The sequence below is a fragment of the Lissotriton helveticus genome, chromosome 7 (genome assembly GCF_964261635.1).
Source record: "Lissotriton helveticus chromosome 7, aLisHel1.1, whole genome shotgun sequence".
Taxonomy (NCBI): domain Eukaryota; kingdom Metazoa; phylum Chordata; class Amphibia; order Caudata; family Salamandridae; genus Lissotriton; species Lissotriton helveticus.
Window position 1 is genome coordinate 157,662,765 of NC_136068.1, and position 19,969 is coordinate 157,682,733.

Genomic DNA, 19,969 nt, shown 5'->3' on the forward strand with positions numbered 1-19,969 from the left:
TTTAAATAAAACTGTGGTCGGTGGATGTAAATGTCAGACGTTATGGTGACGCCACTGTAAACAATGATGTTCATGTCAGACTTGTGCCGTCACTGAGCAGATGATGTTAATGCCAGAGCTGATTGTGAGATTACAGTGGACTGGTGATGTTAACATGAGAGAACATTTTGACATCACTGTTATTGTATAGCAGCATTTATGTAGAACTTCATACCCCACTATGAGATACCGGTGTTAGTATTCAGTCCAGTAGCATGCCGTTCTGTGGATGAGTGCCTAGCTGGCAGTGTTGTAGATGCTATGGTTCTATGCTGGAATCATTTTAGTGTTGTACGAGAGTAACCAGAGGTGTATTCTTATCTTACCTTGTGGTCGGTTACCTTGTATTATGGTGGTGATGGAGGTTGTGGAGTTAGAGATAGACGTGCAAAATATAATTGTAATTAGCTTGTGATTATACTTTACTATGAAGGTCTTGTTTTACATTTCATGGTTTCTTCTATGCTGGAGGCTGATATTTGCTGTGTGATTTGTGTTATAGGTTGTCCAGCTTTGATCAGGGAGAATATAACATAATGGCTGCCATATCAGCAACTTAACCTGGGGGGACAGCTGGAAGCGAATGTATCAATTTATCAACATTTACATATTATAATAAAATATTTTAATACAAATCTTATTAAGGGCTATTGCTTTGTGAACATCTTTTGAGAGTGCACCATGCTTGGCAGGTATTAATGTATTTGGCACATCATTCTGAACAGAAGATATTTTTGTCAAAGTCTATTGTGGAATCATCACAGTTGCATACTTTTGCTGTCAAAACGTTGTAGTATCCTTGTGAGCAATGGGTGACCATACGTATGACACAGCTTGTTGTGTCATCAATACGAGCAGATGATATTTATGTCAAGGTCTCTTGTAACATCACAATAGTAAGATAATCATCATCATTTTGCCTGTTAGCTCATAGCAGGATAGCATCAACGTAATTTTTAGCTCTCAGCAGCACGAATGCACTGTCTCGAAGAGACAGACATGCTGTATCTACTTTGTGGGCTTACAGCCCGCCCATAGGCCTTCTATTTGCTGGCACTATCGTTGCTCAATTTTTAGTTCTTCCCATTTGTCAAGGGCATGCATAGGTCATGCCTCTTCCAGTGAGCACTGCCCAACTACTTTTAAACATACACAGCGGCCATTTTCATCCATCGTTTCAGGACTACTTTTTTTTTTTTTTACATGGGTGACTGGTCCCTTCACACATTAGGAAAACTGGTGTTTCATTAGCGATGAGCACCCCTTTTTTATTTAAGTGTTTACAAATCCTGTGCCACTGCCTGGCTCCTATTTGCCCTATGACTGCACCCGCAGCCACTGCACAATGTCCAGTCACTCAGAAGTCGCATAACAGTCTGCCTAATGAATATAAGTCAGGTCACTATTTGTGATGCCCTATGATTTGCTACAAACACAGGAGTGGCAGCCTGCAGGGAACAGTAGACCACCTATCAATGTGTTCGCATTACCAAATATTAAACATGTTGTTTAAAGCAGCCTGTATTCCTTAAAGGAGCCAGGGCTGCTTGTCAATAAAATTATTTTTACGGTTCGTAAAAACTTTATGGAGAGTTGGCAGTGGCCCCATGGACCTCTGCTTACCACCCCCGCCTCCAGGTCACCCAACACCAGTCACAAGTGGAGGGACACCTTCCACATTTCTAATAAATTGCCACTTAGTTTGAGGTGCCAGTGACTGATTAATGGTATGCAATCATAGTAGCAGTCGCACACCCTTTATATGGCCCTTCTAAATTGCAATTCAATATGGGTCACTCAACCTACTTTACGAGTCAGAAAGGCTTGTCTGACTTACAAATTTGGTTTAATACCTACATGAAAGTCATAACTCTCCTCCAAGTTATCAGACAGAACACCAATCCCGTACAGTAATATACAGTCCTATGTATATTCTCCATTGCTAGCATCACAACATTTGTCTCTGAGAAAATACACAATGAGCTCAAATACATCTCACAAACTTTACTTCTCCATGTACTGGCATCCCAAATTGGTCATCCTTAAGGAAACAAAACGAGCTACAACTATTAATATCTGCCAAACCCTCGCACCAATACTGACAGTCCATTGTCCACCAAGCTAATATAATCTTGAGTCCTAGACATCACTTTCCTAATTCTTTAAAAAAAAATAAAAAATCACCATTTCGTTATGGAAAAAAACATCTTCCTGGCCACAACGATATGGATAGATTTCCAAGCTACGGAAAAAAATAATAATTTAAACTTAGTTGACCTACAGAACTTCCAATCACTTTCTAAGCTTCCCTTCATGGTGCAAATTATCGAGAAAACTGTTTCAACACAACGTCTTGCTCACATATACAACATATTAAAACAGATTTGAATCTGAACTTAACTTCAAATGCAGCACTGAAAGGGCACCAATACAAAGTTTGGATGGCATTCTCCATATTTTGGACAATGGTGATGCTTACTGCTTGTGCTACTTCACCTGCCGGCAACATTCAACACAACTCAACCGGCACCTCAGTTGATATCCTGTAGTCTATGATAGGAGATAAAGTAGGGGTGCCAATCCCTGCTTATCTAAAGATTTTATTTAATCAAAAAAAGATGTTTTTAAATAACCTCCCCCACGCATGGTATGCCACAATACCCAATCTTTTCACCTAGCTATTCCAACATGTCCATGAACACTAGGCTTACGGAGTATGACATCAGCATGCTGATGCAACCTAGCTGGTTCTCATGGACTCCTCCCCCCTCAAACATTTCTTGCCTTCTTTGAAAAAAAAATACTACATTTATAAGCTAAGTTTCACTGAAACGGAATGCTGCAAAAACAGAACCACTACTTCCCTAGTTTAATAATGCTCCTTTCCTCCGTACAAAAATAACTAGAACTAATTTAGCTAAGGATCTCTCCCTCACTAGTCATCATAGCAAAGTCACTTGGATTCACCATTAATCCAAACCATGGTCCCGCATCTTCACACTTCGCAAAAACTGCATCCTGCCAACATCTGCTCAGACAACATATGTATTCCATTGCTCTCTCCAATTTAAGCAGTGCAATTCAAACATTTGTGGTTTCTCAACAGTAACAATACCCATAATCAATGCTAGCTCCTCTCTGGGCTACTCTTCACTGGCTACCCTATCCCTTGATGCAAGAATCACCTTTAAAATAGCCTGTGTCACATACAAATCATTACCCAGCAGCTTATCAATCTACCTAAAGAAGGAGCTACAATCGACAAGGGGTGAAAGGAGTAAAAGAAGCCAACATTGCAGGGATCCAATAAACTAAAATAATACAAAACTTGCCATTAGGTCTTTTCATGAGAATCTGGAGCTGTGCACCTGTAAACAAAAGTTATACCTATCTGATATTCTTCCAAGAAGATCTGAAGACTTGCTGCTTCAAACCCATTCAAAGATTAGTTTGTTCCACACTCTATTTTCTATTCTGCACCCATCTCTAGATCTATCCAGTAATGTTCCATGTTGTCCGTGTAAAGCAATTTGCTGCTCCTGTGGCTAGGTATGCACTATATAAATACTTAAGGTAAATATGCAAGTGCCATACAGACTTTCTATAGGCCACCTGTGGAGCTTTGTAAGCTTTATGCACTCAAGCTGTTCTAGCCAGTCTCTTACCAGTGCTGGTATATTGTAGAACGCGGTTTAATTTCTTGAATTAACAATATTATACAGATATAACCACATTGCTTAAGATCATACTGAAGTGTTTCTCTGAACACATGGAAATTGGAAATGTCATATGCAAGAACATTCACAAAATATAAAATATCAGCCGACCTAAAGCTCATTTGCCAGAGATGAGCTTATATCAAGAGGTGACTGTGGGTTAAGTTTGGGGTGGACTTTTGTCATGGCAGTGGGAAAAATGTAGCTGAGAGTGCAGAAGGCAAGTAGAGATTGTTGACCATGGTTCATGAATGAGCATGAGGCCAGAGATGTGAAGTGGTCTTTGTGTGGTGCAGGCAATGGGATAACGATCATGGGAAGGGGTCACACTTTGCAGAAGAGCTTAACAGTCACGTCACCAGCATTTGCGGATAGCTTGAAGAAGAAGATGGTGTAGTCCAGGTCAAAGTGCACCATGATCAAGTGTTCTTCACTCTAACCACCACTTCACTAGGAATCCCTTCTCCACTGTCCTTCCTCCTTCACGGAGGCACAGCACTCTCCCTAATTCAACAGTCACAGAACACAATGGCTTATTATGTGACGTTTGAAGTCTGCAGCATACAGTCATTGGAATTGATGGTAATCATTGCATAGCAACGAGGCATGTGGAGGTGAGCCTGGAAACGCCATTGTTAAACCTGAACATAGAAAGAAGATACTGAACAAATGGCATGTGGGCAGCCTGCTGTGACAGTCATGGATGCATAGTGGGCATTATACACCATCCTAGTATTTGCAGCAGTCCAATGAGGATGCAAGCCACATCTTAGCTCTGCCGGTCATTAACACGAGAACCAAGACCTTTTGCAGCAGCACAGAAGAGATGTAAACAAGTAAAACTCCTTACTCCATGAATGACAGTTCCACACCAAATGGCTGTAATGTCAGCTGAACCGAAATGTGAATAACACCTGCAATACGAATTGGCTGCAGGGTGCTAGTTTAACTATTCCAGTGATCTAACAACTAAAGCTGTACTTATATGTTTCCGTTGATACCGGGAAATGACCGCCCTATCTCACTTCTGCCAAGTCAGGCTAAGGTCTGCGAGAAGGTCGTTACAAATCAACTGACCAATTTTGTCGAGGTCTCAGGTCTGTTACATCGGCTCAATCTGGATTCCGGGCCTCGTTTAGTATGGAATCAGCTCTGTTAGAGGTGTCAGAGGCTATTCGTGAGTGTTTGGATGTCTGCGAGAGAGCCGCATTGGTCATGCTAGACCTCTCAGCGGCATTCAACACTGTGCCCCACTCCCTGCTCCTAAATCGCCTCTCGGAGATTGGTATATCCATGTCTGTCTGGAGCTGGATCAGGTCCTTCCTGGAATGCCGCTCGCAGCAGATCTGGCTTCCACCGTGTGCCTCTGTGCCCCAGCGGGTGGCCACTGGTGTCCCGCAGGGGTCATCCCTTAGTCCCCTTCTCTTTAACATCTATGACACTCCTCTGATTTACTTAGCGGAGTCATTATGGGCTAAGGTGATGGCCTACGCTGATAACATCCAGCTACTGTTCCTTTGGGGAAGGGACGATGATTCAGTTCTTTCGGCTCAACATGGCGCAGCTAAAGTGTAATGAAGAGAAGTCAGAGGTCCTCTTGTGTGGCGGTTTTTTCTGCTAATTTCAGGGAGAAGTTATGGCCCCCCCGGCTTCCCCATGCCTAGTAAAATGGGTAATGCTGTTAAAAATCTGGGGGTTTGGCTCAATGAGAACCTGTCTTTTTCAACCCAGGTCAAGAAGCTGGTTGGGACCTGCATCGGCACTCTGAAAGCCCTGAGGAAGTTTCTTCCTTTGTTTCCAAGACCTGCTAAAGAAACGGTTTTTCGCGCCTTGATCTTGTCCCGCCTGGATTATGCCAATGCACTTTATGTGGCCATTTCCAGCTACCTCTTGAATAAATTGCAGGTTTTTCAAAATTCGGCTGCCAGACTCCTGCTGGGGTTATCTAGCAGGTGTAGTGTGCGCATTCATTTGCGCTCTTTGCACTGGCTCCCTGTGGAGTCCCGAATAAAATTTAAAACTTTGTCTATTGCCCATAGGGCTCTTCATGGTTCGGGTCCTACCTACCTACAGAAGAGGTTTGCTTTCTACAATCCAGTGAGACAGTTGCAGTCTTCTTCCCAACTTCTGGTGCAGACCCCTAGGTTCAAATGCCAAAGGCTTGATGGGAGTTCCTTTGTGTGGAAAGCTGCTTTGGCATGGAATGCATTACCCTTGGCGCTGCGCAGCATACAAGATCTTGCAATCTTTAAAAATAAAAAAATAAAAACGTTTAAAACTCATCTCTTCTAGTTGTTGCCCTGGTTTATGTCTCCTTTACCAAGTACGCAACGGGACACTCTGTTGAGTATCTGCGCGCAATATAAATATATATAACCTACTGCCAGAGCTGATACAGAAACCATCAGACAGCACTGTGTGAAAGAAAAGTCTCAGCATCTGCCAAACGTTAACCAACCGTCTCAAGTTCTTGTAGTTCTTTTAAAAATTTTAACTTTCTGGTTTTAGTGCAGCCCTTAACACAGATAAGAATAATCTAGACGGGAAACCACTAAAATCTAGCGTGGCGGTCTATGAAATGTCGAGTGTCAGTATGACCATAAGTATTTGTTATCTGCAGTTAACTTTATTCAAAAGTTTTTCAGTGTCAAAATCTGTGGAACCAGTCTGTGTACAGTCTTGGAGGTTGGTATCCATATTAATTGGTCTTTTCTATACTTGTATTAAGCTTCAGATTTCTAATCTGTCCTGAACTTTTCTTGATAAGAGATGCTTGAGTTAGTGGCGCTGAGGTTCATTGTACCCTAAGGCCAACGAGCTGGCTTGTTTAGGATGCTTTTTGTACTTGATTCTTAAGAGCAGTAGCCTGTGTGTCTGATGCTCAGTCCATGGGTCAAGTACAAGCTTAAGGGCATTTCACAGCCAAACCCATCAGTGGAAATGCCTTTTTCAATCGTTTTTTCACAAATGTTGAAAATACTATAGTAGCCTTCAGTAATTACATCTGGTGGAAGCAGAAATGCCTTTGTTTCTGGATGCCATTTTGGATTTGTGCAATGCAGATGTGAATCATAGTTTGCAGATGCATAATCAATTGAATCCAGGGTAAATCTAGCAAGAACATCCACTGACATGAAATAGAATGACACAACAAAGTCATGATAACCCTTAACAATTGTGTGTATACGAGAGTAGTTTTTCCTTAAAATGCATAGCACTCTTTTGCATCTTTGCACTACGAGTAGAATCTCTACATTCCAGAAAACCTGTGAAATTAGATGTAGACACCTGAGCCACATGGTAGTTAGATGTACAATATTCTGGTACCACCACCTCATAACTCAGAAAAGGCAAATCTAATGTTCATGACAATGAGTACACGTAGCCGAACGGACAGTGTCAAGAGGGTCAAATTGCTCTTGCTGCTCACAATAAACTGAGTGTAAAAATGAAACAAGACACTTCAGTACGCCCAGTTTTAATAGTTTACTCAATCAATCATTCAAGACATAATCGCCACAGAGAGTAAAACAGAAGCCAATATACAGTTGTAGAAAAAAGTTGGTCCCTTTTGTAAATGTACAGAAATTCAGGTAAGGTACATCACGAAGAAATGGCATTAACAAACACCAGTTAAGTTCAGATCAGGTCAGTAATCATTCTTTTTATAAATTGGGATAAAAAAGGGTACATCATTTATGTTCAGAGTAAAACTAAGACAGAAGGTTTGACATAATGGTGATTTTACACAATGTGCATTTCTGGAACTATGGTTCGCAACAACTGTCACTAAATCAACATTAATACATGCATGAAACATGTTGGATCCTCTTATCCTTGGCCCCTAAAGCAATCCAGTGATATTTATAATTTAAAAAATATACTTTCCCCAATGTACAGAGCAGGTTTTTCTTCACTATGGTATGTAAATTTAACATTGTTTTTTATACCATTTTTACACTGAAATTATTTTTTGAAACTCTGATCTAGTTTGAAAATGTAAAAATATTGTGACATTAAAACTATTCAGGCTACAGGCACACCCTCAGAAGACTATCTACTAATTTGTATAACATTTGGCCCTCTTATATTTTCATTAATAATGAGAGATCATTGCATGAGTTTACATATGCAAAGTTACATTCATATGCCCACTCCTCAAAACATGCAGATTCTCAGGTACAATAAACACATACACATCTGCTGTTTGCAGGAATATGTAGGTCTCAGAGAGCAAGAATGGTTGGCAGCTTTGAACTTCTGTATCTTTGACAGTGCATTGAGGTTACAGCTCTACTTCAAATGATTTGTGCATTACTTTCACAATAGTACCAGAAAAATGCATTTTATTTTGAATCTGCTATCGGTTCCAGAAACTGTAAGGAAGCCCTAAGCAACACAATTGTTTTAAGGAGGGACTGCTGCCAAAGTTCACTGGTTTAAACAAAAATTTAAGAATTTCCAACCAGGACAGTCTTCCTAATATCAAACAAAAGACGTATGTAATGAAAGAAGCTTTCAAACAATTATGCTCACCAAAAGAAATATGTTGTTGAAGATGATGGGACAAGAATCGCCAGTACTGTTAAGTGACTGTAAGTGTTTGTCTTTTGCCCTTCAATAATGATTAAATGTATTATAAGTTGATCACACATTTTAACCAGCCATAAGCTGTGAAACGTTTTGGTAGGACTTCTTTCATGGGAGCCAAAAACAAAATTGCATCCAAAGTCTTCCTAACCACAGCTCCATTATTGATATAAAGTACTCTGCAAGAAAAAAAACCAAAAAGAAACTCATCTATTCTACCACAACCACAATGTAGCGGAGGAACAAAAGTTATTTGTTAAAGGATATTTCTATATCGTGAATTGTGTAGTAGGTCCAATAAGAGTAAGTATGAGATCCACAACAAACAAAGTGATAAGAAGAAAAGGTCCATAAAAACGTTAAACACCAAGGAGACAATGAAGATAACTCATACGCTGAATATCTGATAAAGAAACAAAAGGGACCCAATATTCACACTCTTATAAAATGTACATATGTTACAGTTTTGTTGTGCTCACAAAAAGTGTCTGCTAAACCAACATCCTTTGATGATAAACATCTGCTTTAAAATAGTATTATTCGCTTTAATTACATCCCGATAAATTACAATATACACAAATTGCCAAAAGCATAAATACATTTTTAAACAAATCTCGGGCCTGACAATGGATCAACAGTCACACTGTTTTACTTCTGAAAGGTAACCCATGCATTTTCCTGAAACACAGGACTAGGTTTCTTTGTGTTATAAATTGTACAAAATCATGGAGTCAACATGTAAGTAGTGCAGGCAGACCATCAATTTTTTTTGGTTACTGAATTAGATTTCTTCATAAAATGGGGTCATCATTTGCTTGCTAGAGCTCATTTCATGATATAAAAACACAATTAGGAATGGTAAGTTTTGTAAAAAGTAGGGACAATGTGCAACAGTGATTAAAACTATATCAATAAAACACACTTCACAGTGCCATATAACGAGAACGAAACATTGGTCACACAGATATCAAAACAAATATATTGTTCATTGTCCAGTTGGATATCAAAACCACTAGGGTTTTCACTGTGTTGTATGGCAGCACAACATTTTAAAGAATTTCGAAATAAATTAATAGTATTAGGCAGAGGTTTCAAATGCCCATTGATATGCATATTCGTCCATAATATTTCACTGAATTTTTTTACGATTTCCACACTGTATAAGGATTTTGAACGGTTAACAGATAAAAAAAAAACAAAAAAACCTAGAATTTTTTGTGAAAATATCAAGAGTCCGTTTTACTATACATTTTCAGACGGATCTAGTGGGATTTTTGCAAATCATAAATGTGCAGTCATAACTAAGATGTTTCTACTCAGGTTTGTTCGTTAATGTGTGGCAATTTATATGCACTCTCTGAACCTTTGTCGAAGCACACATACCTCTGCAAAAGGGCAATGCCAGAATTAGAAGTGGTTAATAAAATCGAAACCGGAAGAGCCCAATGATGAAACATTGTGTTAACTTACTGTTACAATAAAACTGTGTAGGTAGAACATGCCACAGAAATGTTGTGTTTTAAAGCTTAAGTATCTATTATTATTCTTCTGTTTTGTTAAAATCCACTAAATATTATTGACAGCTAATATGTATAGTATGCAAAGCCTTCCTTTAATAGGCATAGTTTGTTGACTTGTAAAACTGTCAGCCACTATCCTATTTCTACTAAACATACATTGCTAGCTTCACAGAGGTTAATTTTAACTTGATTTACTGGACCAATGTGTGTGTTCAAACATGAGATGTTGCATGCATCACAGGAAGAGAAATACATGAGCTAGGCCTCCCGGTACAATATACAGAAATCTTCATTTATGTACATCTTTTAAGCAGAAAAACACAACCAGGAACTTGGTGACCATAAAATATGTTAGTGAATTACATGTACCGAGGTGGAAGGTAGATTGTTCAGGTGGATGAACCAGCGGGAGTCCAAACAAAATCGAATTTAGTTTCTAGGTCAGTCCAAATAAGTCATTGAAGTTTAGTAAAGTTTCTACACAGACGGTGTCTGAGTACCACTGCACATTTGTGATAAAGTAATAGGACTTGATTCAGCAGTGTGTCATATTTAGTTCAATATAGGCACAGGCCACTATGATTCATACCATATGTGCTATGTATGAACAAATGGCACAATGCATAGATCATGTCGATTTCCTGTTCAGGATTCACTTCAACTTTAAAAGCATGAAAATGTTGCAGTGGTCAGGATATGCCTAACTGAATCAAATCTGGCTCCTCTTCAAAGGCATATTTTTGTAGCAAGGGATTTAGGTAAAATAAAGACTTTGTCAGTATATATTTTTGCAAAAGATGTTTTTGCAGCTTATGATTTCATTTGGAACCGGTCTGTTAATCAGATGACAATGATCGTAAACTCAACAAATTGACCCTGTATCATATTCCATTAATCACGGAGAGAACCTGGACATATTTCATAAGATCTACAAGTCACCTTTGCAGCCAGCTGATCGGACATGTGCTTTTAAATTAGCTAAATCATGTCAGTAGTGAGTGGTTTACTATACACCACCTACATGTGCACTTTTTAATTTAACTCATTTTGGTTTTTTTTAGTCTGCAGAGGATCATCTTTCATACCCTTTTCTGCAACAAAGCTGTACTATACATATTAGTTCCTAATTTGTGATTTTCCAGTGTGGCCACTAATCCACATAATCTAGTGGAAGCAGTGCCTCACTGTGTGGGCAGCTGCCAGGCAGCCCAATGTAAACTTGTCAATGCAGCTCCCTCTATAGACGCTTTACCGAAAAATAATACACAAATGCTGACCCTCCACGCTATGCCAAGCCAGTGAATTTGCCCTCACTTGGGTCATTCTTGAAGAAAGACTACAAACGCAGAATGTCCCCTACCGGTGGAGAGCTTTCTCCAAGAGTATGACAGGACTTTCTCTGCTTAGTATCACTATGGTTTACATGGTGATCCCGGACAAAAAATGGCTCTAATGGGATAGTCTTAATTGTAGATCTGGTTGCAAAGCTGCCATCGTGAACTCCATGTTTGCTTACAATAAATATGAAGAGGACCACACAGAAGACAGTAAACTAGATATCTGCATTTTTTGAAGACGCACCTTGTTGCCCCCAAAGTGGACACAAAATCTTCTTCCACTTCTAGTTATACACTCTGCGCTGTCTTACAGTTAAACCCTTATTAAGACATTTATCTGCCAGGTTTTTGTTTCGTTCTAGCTCTGAAGACAGAATTTGAGGTAACGGCCATAGAGTACACATTTCACCCATTTTAAGGGTACTTGTTTGAGGAGAAACATACATGTAGAGTTAAGCATCACTGAGGAGGTTAACCAAAAAACCTGAAGTGACAGCCCAGGTGTAAAGCAACTGATGAACTAAACAATACCAGTTATTCAATGGAGACCATATATAGACAAAATGTAGTGCTCTTGCTTACAGTTTTACTTTCATCATCACAAATGAGGACATGATCAGTTCTATGTTTTATGCAGATGACAAAGTACCATTACAAAGCTTTGGGCCTTGCTCCTCTACTCTCAATATGTAGCTGTGAAAGGACAATTTTCATTCATGATTACTTTTCTTAAATGAAAGCAACATCTTACATCAGTGGCATAATTCTGGGTCTCCTATGGACTGAATCAAACGTAGGACAACAAGCAAGGCCTTTATGGTTCAGTAGTGGGTTTGGTTTTCTAGGAGTGAGCAGCTGTTGATCAAAACTTTGATGCATATTTTTCAATGAAGATTCAAAAATCTCAACTGGATAGCAAACACAAATATGCATTGTACAAAAAACATACTTAAGTAGTTGAATATTTTTCTCAGAGTAGGTTTTGGTGTGGGTTTCCAGAGACATTCAAAAGGACACTTATAAAACATAAATATGATTGGGAAAGCTAAGACAGTCGGTGTAATCACTGCGCAGATGTGCACCATCAAGACAAAGGCAGCTTTCAGGATATCAGCACAGCCCATTCACAGTCCAAAGGGGGAAAATATTAAATCCACAGACAAACAAAAACAAACAGGACAGTGGACTCTATTATGACTTTACGCCAACGAGGACAACAAGGAGGATAATAATCAAGACGAACAAAATCAAAATGACAAGCATCTTGCGGTTCTTCTTTTGATACTGTTCAGCCTACAAAGAAAGAAAAACTTTTTAAGGCAGATGGAATCATAAGTACAATGCTGTTAGAACATAACATACAATTTTTAGTTTGCAGAAAGTGATAAGATTATTTTTTAGGACTGCAGTCTAAATAATAGCAAGTCATTTTCCTGGTAGAATAATTCTACTCATTAACTGCGGAGCTTATTGGCAGAATGCGAATTTTAAGAGATACAGTGGACAAGTGCTTCAAAGGGAGTAATTCGGTGATACGTGTGAAAAGAGTCTGAAAACAGACTGTGAAAACAAACTCAAAGCAATTTACTGCTCAGAGGTCAACCATACATATAGGTCTCTAAAAGAAATGTACTTAATCCAAACAAACTCACTTTTTAGCTCTTGTTGGACTAGTTTAACTTACTATTCTTACTCCATAAAGGCATATTTTGCCAAAAGGGCTCGCTAGAGGCTTAAGGAGCATGACCCGTCTAGGTTGGGAGATATTTCTGTAAGGTACAGTATTTGGCAGAACATGTTTTTGAATCAATGCTTTTTCAGTCTATGTTTTCTGATGCCACCATAAATAGGCGCTTGCCCTTGAAGAAACCAGTTCTTGCTTCTGTCAGATCATACTAATTCACCTACTTTGCTACTTTTCAAACTTCTCCTTGTTTAAGGATTAAAAACTGGCTTGATATTTTGAACACACATGCTATCACATGAAATCATGATACCAAACTGATTTTGCATCTCCAGAAAGCATCAGGATGTAGCCTGTAACGGGTATGTAAGACTAGTATAATTCTAACAAAGTGCAGTTAAGATTAAGAGAAATGACACTTCTTAAAACAGTGAGGGAGGCCATTAACTAAAAGACCGATACCATTGTACACAACCATTATTCTGATTGTATGCTACAGCTACATTCTGTAGTTGCATTAACCGCCATCACTCTTAGTACTCTTAGTGTTGTGTCACCGAAAAAGCAGTTATCTTCAGGCCAATGTATCAAACAGCATGGGTGCTTCAAAGCATCGGTTCTCACTTAAAATGATGGCATTAAGAGTAGAACAGCAGTAGGTTTATCCACCACCCAAAAATATACTTCCAGTTCAGGACGCACCTTTAAAAAGGGACTACACTCATTGACAAGCTTAGTAATAATGTCCTTGTGCATATTTCTGAAAGATGCAGAGATTACTGAACTGTGTGTATACATAAAATGCAACAAGAACATGAACATTTAATATAAGAGGTTAAGTACCCAAGACCATGCAGTACACATATATTTCAAATAAGAGGAGTTTTGAGATCATATAGAGGAAGGAGGCTTAAAGCAGAGTCCCTTTATAAAGTCATGGTACTGTAGGGTGGTATGGCATACTCTTACTATACACAAAAGTTGTATTTCCTTCCTTTAACTACATCACCATCAGCTTTTATTCCCACAACCTGCACCAACCTTGCCAGCCCTTTGAAAGAGATACTATGGGTCCAAATAGGTCAATACATGAAGATTCTGTACTAACACACTAAACAATCTATTAAGGTTGTAATTGGTTGCAAAATACATTTTAAGTAATTTAACATAAATCACATTCAAAAAGGACAGTAGTTCAGAACTATGGTAACCTGCTTTCTTGCAGGAACTCTAGCCATGCAATAAATATACATACTGCTATAACGGTCTCCTTTATCAGCAAATGAATGAAGCTGAAGGGGAAATATTTCAGAAGAAGGAAAGCAGAAAAACCTTCACTGTTTAAACAGAAAGTGTAACGCATTAAAGGATTAATACCATTTTCAAGTAGAGGGGATAAGCTAAACTCTAATATGGAAATTAGATTCTGGTTTGTTGCAGTCTTGCAGACATCCAGGAATTATAAATGCTAATCCACTAAAACCTGCAATAAAAACTGTAAGTAATTACATAATTACAGTCTAGCTGTAAGATCACTACAGGCCTGTAAAAAGAAAACTACATGAATAGTCAACAGCAAGAATAGAATAGATAGCACAATACCCGTTTCGATAAGACAATGGGTCAAGTAGTTGCCAGAGCTGAACACTAGCTGCCAACATATCGGTTAGTTTTTCATATCACATTGTGCTCAACTATATTTCACATGAATGTAGTTCTTATTACTTTTTTGTACATAGAACAAACACAGAGTGATCGGACAACGGTACCAACTTAGATCACAGATATTGGTGACAACGTGCAATATCTACAGTCAACTATTGAATAAGAATTACAGCGTCATTAAATTATGTCTTTTGTGTTGTAGACTGTCAGATTTTTTTCATTACGTAGCAGGCCATAGGATACTGTCAAGTATCTACACTCTAGTAATTTACCTCTATCCTAGTCTAAACTAGGGGACCAACACAATACAAATGCATAAAATAACAAGCATTTACAATGCAACGGTCTCGCCTTTGCAAAAGTTAGCGCTTTTGGCATTGTAAATGACAAATGTTTTATTTATGTGTTGGTTTTGGAAACAGATAAATAAATGGCATTGTCATGAGCAGTAGAGAGTGAGTAGTAGAGAGTGAGTAGTAGAGAGAGTAGTAGAGAGAGTAGTAGAGAGAGTAGTAGAGAGAGTAGTAGTGAGTAGTAGAGAGTGAGTAGAGAGTAGTAAGTGAGTAGTAGAGTGAGTAGTAGAGTGTGTAGTAGAGAGTAGTGAGTGTGTAGTAGAGTAGTGAGTGTGTAGTAGAGACTAGTGAGTGTGTAGTAGAGAGTGTGTAGTAGAGAGTGTGTAGTAGAGAGTGTGTAGTAGAGAGTGTGTAGTAGAGAGTGTGTAGTAGAGAGTGAGCAGTAGAGACTAGTGAGTGTGTAGTAGAGTGGTGAGTGTGTAGTAGAGTGGTGAGTGTGTAGTAGAGTGTGTAGTAGAGTGTGTAGGAGAATGTGTAGTAGGGAGTGTAGTAGAGAGTGTGTAGTAGAGAGTAGTGAGTGTGTAGTAGAGAGTGTGTAATACAGAATGTGAAGTAGAGAGATTGAAGTAGAGAGATTGAAGTAGAGAGATTGAGGTAGAGAGATTGAGGTAGAGAGATTGAGGTAGAGAGATTGAAGTAGAGAGTGTGGAGTAGAGAGTGTGGAGTAGAGAGTGGAGAGTCTGTAGTAGAGTGTAGTAGAAAGTAGTGAGTGTGTAGTAGAGTAGTAGAGAATGTGTAGTAGAGTAGTAGAGAGTAGTAGAGGGTGTGTAGTAGAGTGTGTAGTAGAGTGTGTGTGTAGCAGAGTGTGTAGTAGAGTGTAGTAGAGTGTGTAGTGTAGAGTGTGTAGTAGAGAGTGTGTAATGTAGAGTGTGTAATGTAGAGTGTGTAGTAGAGTGTGTAGTAGAGTGTGTAATGTAGAGTGTGTAGTAGAGTGTGTAGTAGAGTGTGTAGTAGAGTGTGTAGTAGAGTGTGTAGTAGAGAGTGTAGTAAGTAGTGACTGTAGTAGATAGTGTGTAGTAGAGAGTGTCTAGTATAGAGTGTGTCGAAGAGAGTAGTGGCTGTAGTAGTGAGTGTGTAGTGAGTGTGTAGTAGAGTGTGTAGTAGAGAGTAGTGACTGTAGTAGAGAGTGTGTAGTAGTGTGTAGTAGAGAGTAGTGACTGTAGTAGAGTGTGTAGTACAGTGTGTAGTAGAGAGTAGTGACTGTAGTAGATAGTGTGTAGTAGAGAGTGTCTAGTATAGAGTGTGTCGAAGAGAGTAGTGGCTGTAGTAGTGAGTGTGTAGTGAGTGTGTAGTAGAGAGTAGTGACTGTAGTAGAGAGTGGGTAGTAGTGTGTAGTAGAGAGTAGTGACTGTAGTAGAGTGTGTAGTACAGTGTGTAGTAGAGAGTAGCGACTGTAGTAGAGAGTGTGTAGTAGAGTGTGTAGTAGAGAGTGTGTAGTAGAGTGTGTAGTAGAGAGTAGAGTGCGTAGCAGAGAGTAGTGACTGTAGTAGAGAGTGTGTAGTAGAGTGTGTAGTAGAGAGTGTGTAGTAGAGTGTAGTAGAGAGTAGAGTGCGTAGCAGAGAGTAGTGACTGTAGTAGAGAGTGTGTAGCAGAATGTGTAGTAGAGAGTAGTGACTGTAGTAGGGAGTGTGTAGTAGAGAGTAGTGACTGTAGTAGAGAGTGTGTAGTAGAGAGTGTGTAGTAGAGAGTGTGCAGTGATTTGAGTTTTACATCAAATTAAAAACGGGAACGGAACAAACTCATCCTATACATTATTGTGGTAGGTGCCCACGCATATAGGGTTAAATGATGCGTTAGATGCCACAGGTCCCACCAACACGCTTCCTTTATGATAGGAGAATGCCCAACATCGCGGAGATTTGCTCTCTGCTCTTCCCGGATATTTGTATTTTCAAATGTATAATGTTATCCTGCTAAACGAAGACGATGCTCAAACTATAAAAGAAGAGGGTTTCACAGATATGTTAGTCCTTCCGGGCAAACGAAATGACCCAAAGAAAGATCAAGTGACAGTTTAGAGCTCCAAGTGAGTCTTAATAAAATCAGTGTCTGGAACGCATAGCATCAAAAAACGAGCGGGGCATCAAACTGCAGTGTCATTCAATCAAAGCTTCAAGGCTTCTGAGCGCTAGCCGAGAATTATTTTTTGTGAAGCACTAATCACTGTGGAAGGTGCCCCTGCTATCCCAGATGTGAGAAGTCAGTCTGATATGAAAATAAGCAGTATTTGGAATGAATGTATTTGGCAGGGGGAAGGTGGGGCGGCGCAAGACCGTACTGACGAGTGAACAGGAGCCATTTTGTACCGAGTGATTCTGCCTGTGTGCATGTAGACAAACCAGGCAGCAGCATGAGCATGTGATTCGGTAAAATAACAAGCATTTACAATGCAATGGTTTTGCCTTTGTTAAAGTTAGAGCTATTGGCATTGCTCTTGACACTCTGAAGCTCCACTCTGCATTCTGAAGCTCCACTCTGCATTCTGAAGCTCCACTCTGCACTCTGAAGCTCCACTCTGCACTCTGAAGCTCCACTCTGAAGCTCCACTCTGAAGCTCCACTCTGAAGCTCCACTCTGAAGCTCCACTCTGCACTCTGAAGCTCCACTCTGAAGCTCCACTCTGAATCTGCACTCTGCACTATGAAGCTCCACTCTGAAGCTCCACTCTGCACTCTGAAGCTCCACTCTGAAGCTCCACTCTGCACTCTGAAGCTCCACTCTGCACTCTGAAGCTCCACTCTGAAGCTCCACTCTGCACTCTGAAGCTCCACTCTGAAGCTCCACTCTGAAGCTCCACTCTGAAGCTCCACTCTGAAGCTCCACTCTGAAGCTCCACTCTGAAGCTCCACTCTGCACTCTGAAGCTCCACTCTGAAGCTCCACTCTGAAGCTCCACTCTGAAGCTCCACTCTGAAGCTCCACTCTGAAGCTCCACTCTGAAGCTCCACTCTGAAGCTCCACTCTGCACTCTGAAGCTCCACTCTAAAGCTGCACTCTGAAGCTCCACTCTGAAGCTCCACTCTGAAGCTCCACTCTGAAGCTCCACTCTGCACTCTGAAGCTCCACTCTAAAGCTGCACTCTGAAGCTCCACTCTGAAGCTCCACTCTGAAGCTCCACTCTGAAGCTCCACTCTGAAGCTCCACTCTGAAGCTCCACTCTGAAGCTCCACTCTGAAGCTCCACTCTGCACTCTAAAGCTCCACTCTGAAGCTCCACTCTAAAGCTCCACTCTGAAGCTCCACTCTGAAGCTCCACTCTGAAGCTCCACTCTGAAGCTGCACTCTGAAGCTCCACTCTAAAGCTCCACTCTAAAGCTCCACTCTAAAGCTCCACTCTAAAGCTCCACTCTGAAGCTCCACTCTGAAGCTCCACTCTGAAGCTCCACTCTGAAGCTCCACTCTGAAGCTGCACTCTGAAGCTGCACTCTGAAGCTCCACTCTGAAGCTCCACTCTGAAGCTGCACTCTGAAGCTCCACTCTGAAGCTCCACTCTAAAGCTCCACTCTGAAGCTCCACTCTGAAGCTCCACTCTGAAGCTCCACTCTGAAGCTCCACTCTGAAGCTCCACTCTGAAGCTCCACTCTGAAGCTGCACTCTGAAGCTCCACTCTGAAGCTCCACTCTGAAGCTCCACTCTGAAGCTCCACTCTGAAGCTCCACTCTGACGCTCCACTCTGAAGCTCCACTCTGAAGCTCCACTCTGAAGCTCCACTCTGAAGCTCCACTCTGAAGCTCCACTCTGAAGCTCCACTCTGAAGCTCCACTCTGCACTCTGAAGCTCCACTCTAAAGCTGCACTCTGAAGCTCCACTCTGAAGCTCCACTCTGAAGCTCCACTCTGAAGCTCCACTCTGAAGCTCCACTCTGCACTCTAAAGCTCCACTCTGAAGCTCCACTCTAAAGCTCCACTCTGAAGCTCCACTCTGAAGCTCCACTCTGAAGCTCCACTCTGAAGCTCCACTCTGAAGCTCCACTCTGAAGCTCCACTCTGAAGCTCCACTCTGAAGCTGCACTCTGAAGCTCCACTCTGAAGCTCCACTCTGAAGCTCCACTCTGAAGCTCCACTCTGAAGCTCCACTCTGAAGCTCCACTCTGAAGCTCCACTCTGAAGCTCCACTCTGAAGCTCCACTCTGAAGCTCCACTCTGAAGCTCCACTCTGAAGCTCCACTCTGAAGCTCCACTCTGAAGCTCCACTCTGAAGCTCCACTCTGCACTCTGAAGCTCCACTCTGAAGCTCCACTCTGAAGCTCCACTCTGCACTCTGAAGCTCCACTCTAAAGCTCCACTCTGAAGCTCCACTCTGAAGCTCCACTCTGAAGCTCCACTCTGAAGCTCCACTCTGAAGCTCCACTCTGAAGCTCCACTCTGAAGCTCCACTCTGCACTCTGAAGCTCCACTCTGAATCTGCACTCTGAATCTGCAATCTGCACTATGAAGCTCCACTCTGAAGCTCCACTCTGCACTATGAAGCTCCACTCTGAAGCTCCACTCTGCACTATGAAGCTCCACTCTGAAGCTCCACTCTGCACTCTGAAGCTCCACTCTGAAGCTCCACTCTGCACTCTGAAGCTCCACTCTGAAGCTCCACTCTGAAGCTCCACTCTGAAGCTCCACTCTGAAGCTCCACTCTGAAGCTCCACTCTGAAGCTCCACTCTGAAGCTCCACTCTGAAGCTCCACTCTGAAGCTCCACTCTGAAGCTCCACTCTGAAGCTCCACTCTGAAGCTCCACTCTGAAGCTCCACTCTGAAGCTCCACTCTGAAGCTCCACTCTGAAGCTCCACTCTGAAGCTCCACTCTGAAGCTCCACTCTGAAGCTCCACTCTGAAGCTAAGCTCCACTCTGAAGCTCCACTCTGAAGCTAAGCTCCACTCTGAAGCTCCACTCTGAAGCTCCACTCTGAAGCTAAGCTCCACTCTGAAGCTCCACTCTGAAGCTCCACTCTGAAGCTCCACTCTGAAGCTCCACTCTGAAGCTCCACTCTGAAGCTCCACTCTGAAGCTCCACTCTGAAGCTCCACTCTGAAGCTCCACTCTGAAGCTCCACTCTGAAGCTCCACTCTGAAGCTC

At 41.1% G+C, this 19,969-nt stretch overlaps 1 protein-coding gene across 2 annotated transcripts in view; it reads right to left on the minus strand.

Annotated features, from left to right (window-relative positions):
* Positions 1 to 7,217: 7,217 nt before the first annotated feature.
* STX16 (syntaxin 16) overlaps positions 7,218 to 19,969 on the minus strand; it is a 127,032-nt gene continuing 114,280 nt past the window's right edge. For both annotated transcript variants that reach the window (XM_078651845.1, XM_078651846.1), the window contains exon 8: positions 7,218 to 12,495. In XM_078651845.1, coding sequence (XP_078507971.1) covers positions 12,394 to 12,495 — 102 coding nt within the window. In that variant the 3' untranslated portion in view covers positions 7,218 to 12,393. The remainder of the gene's footprint in view (positions 12,496 to 19,969) is intronic.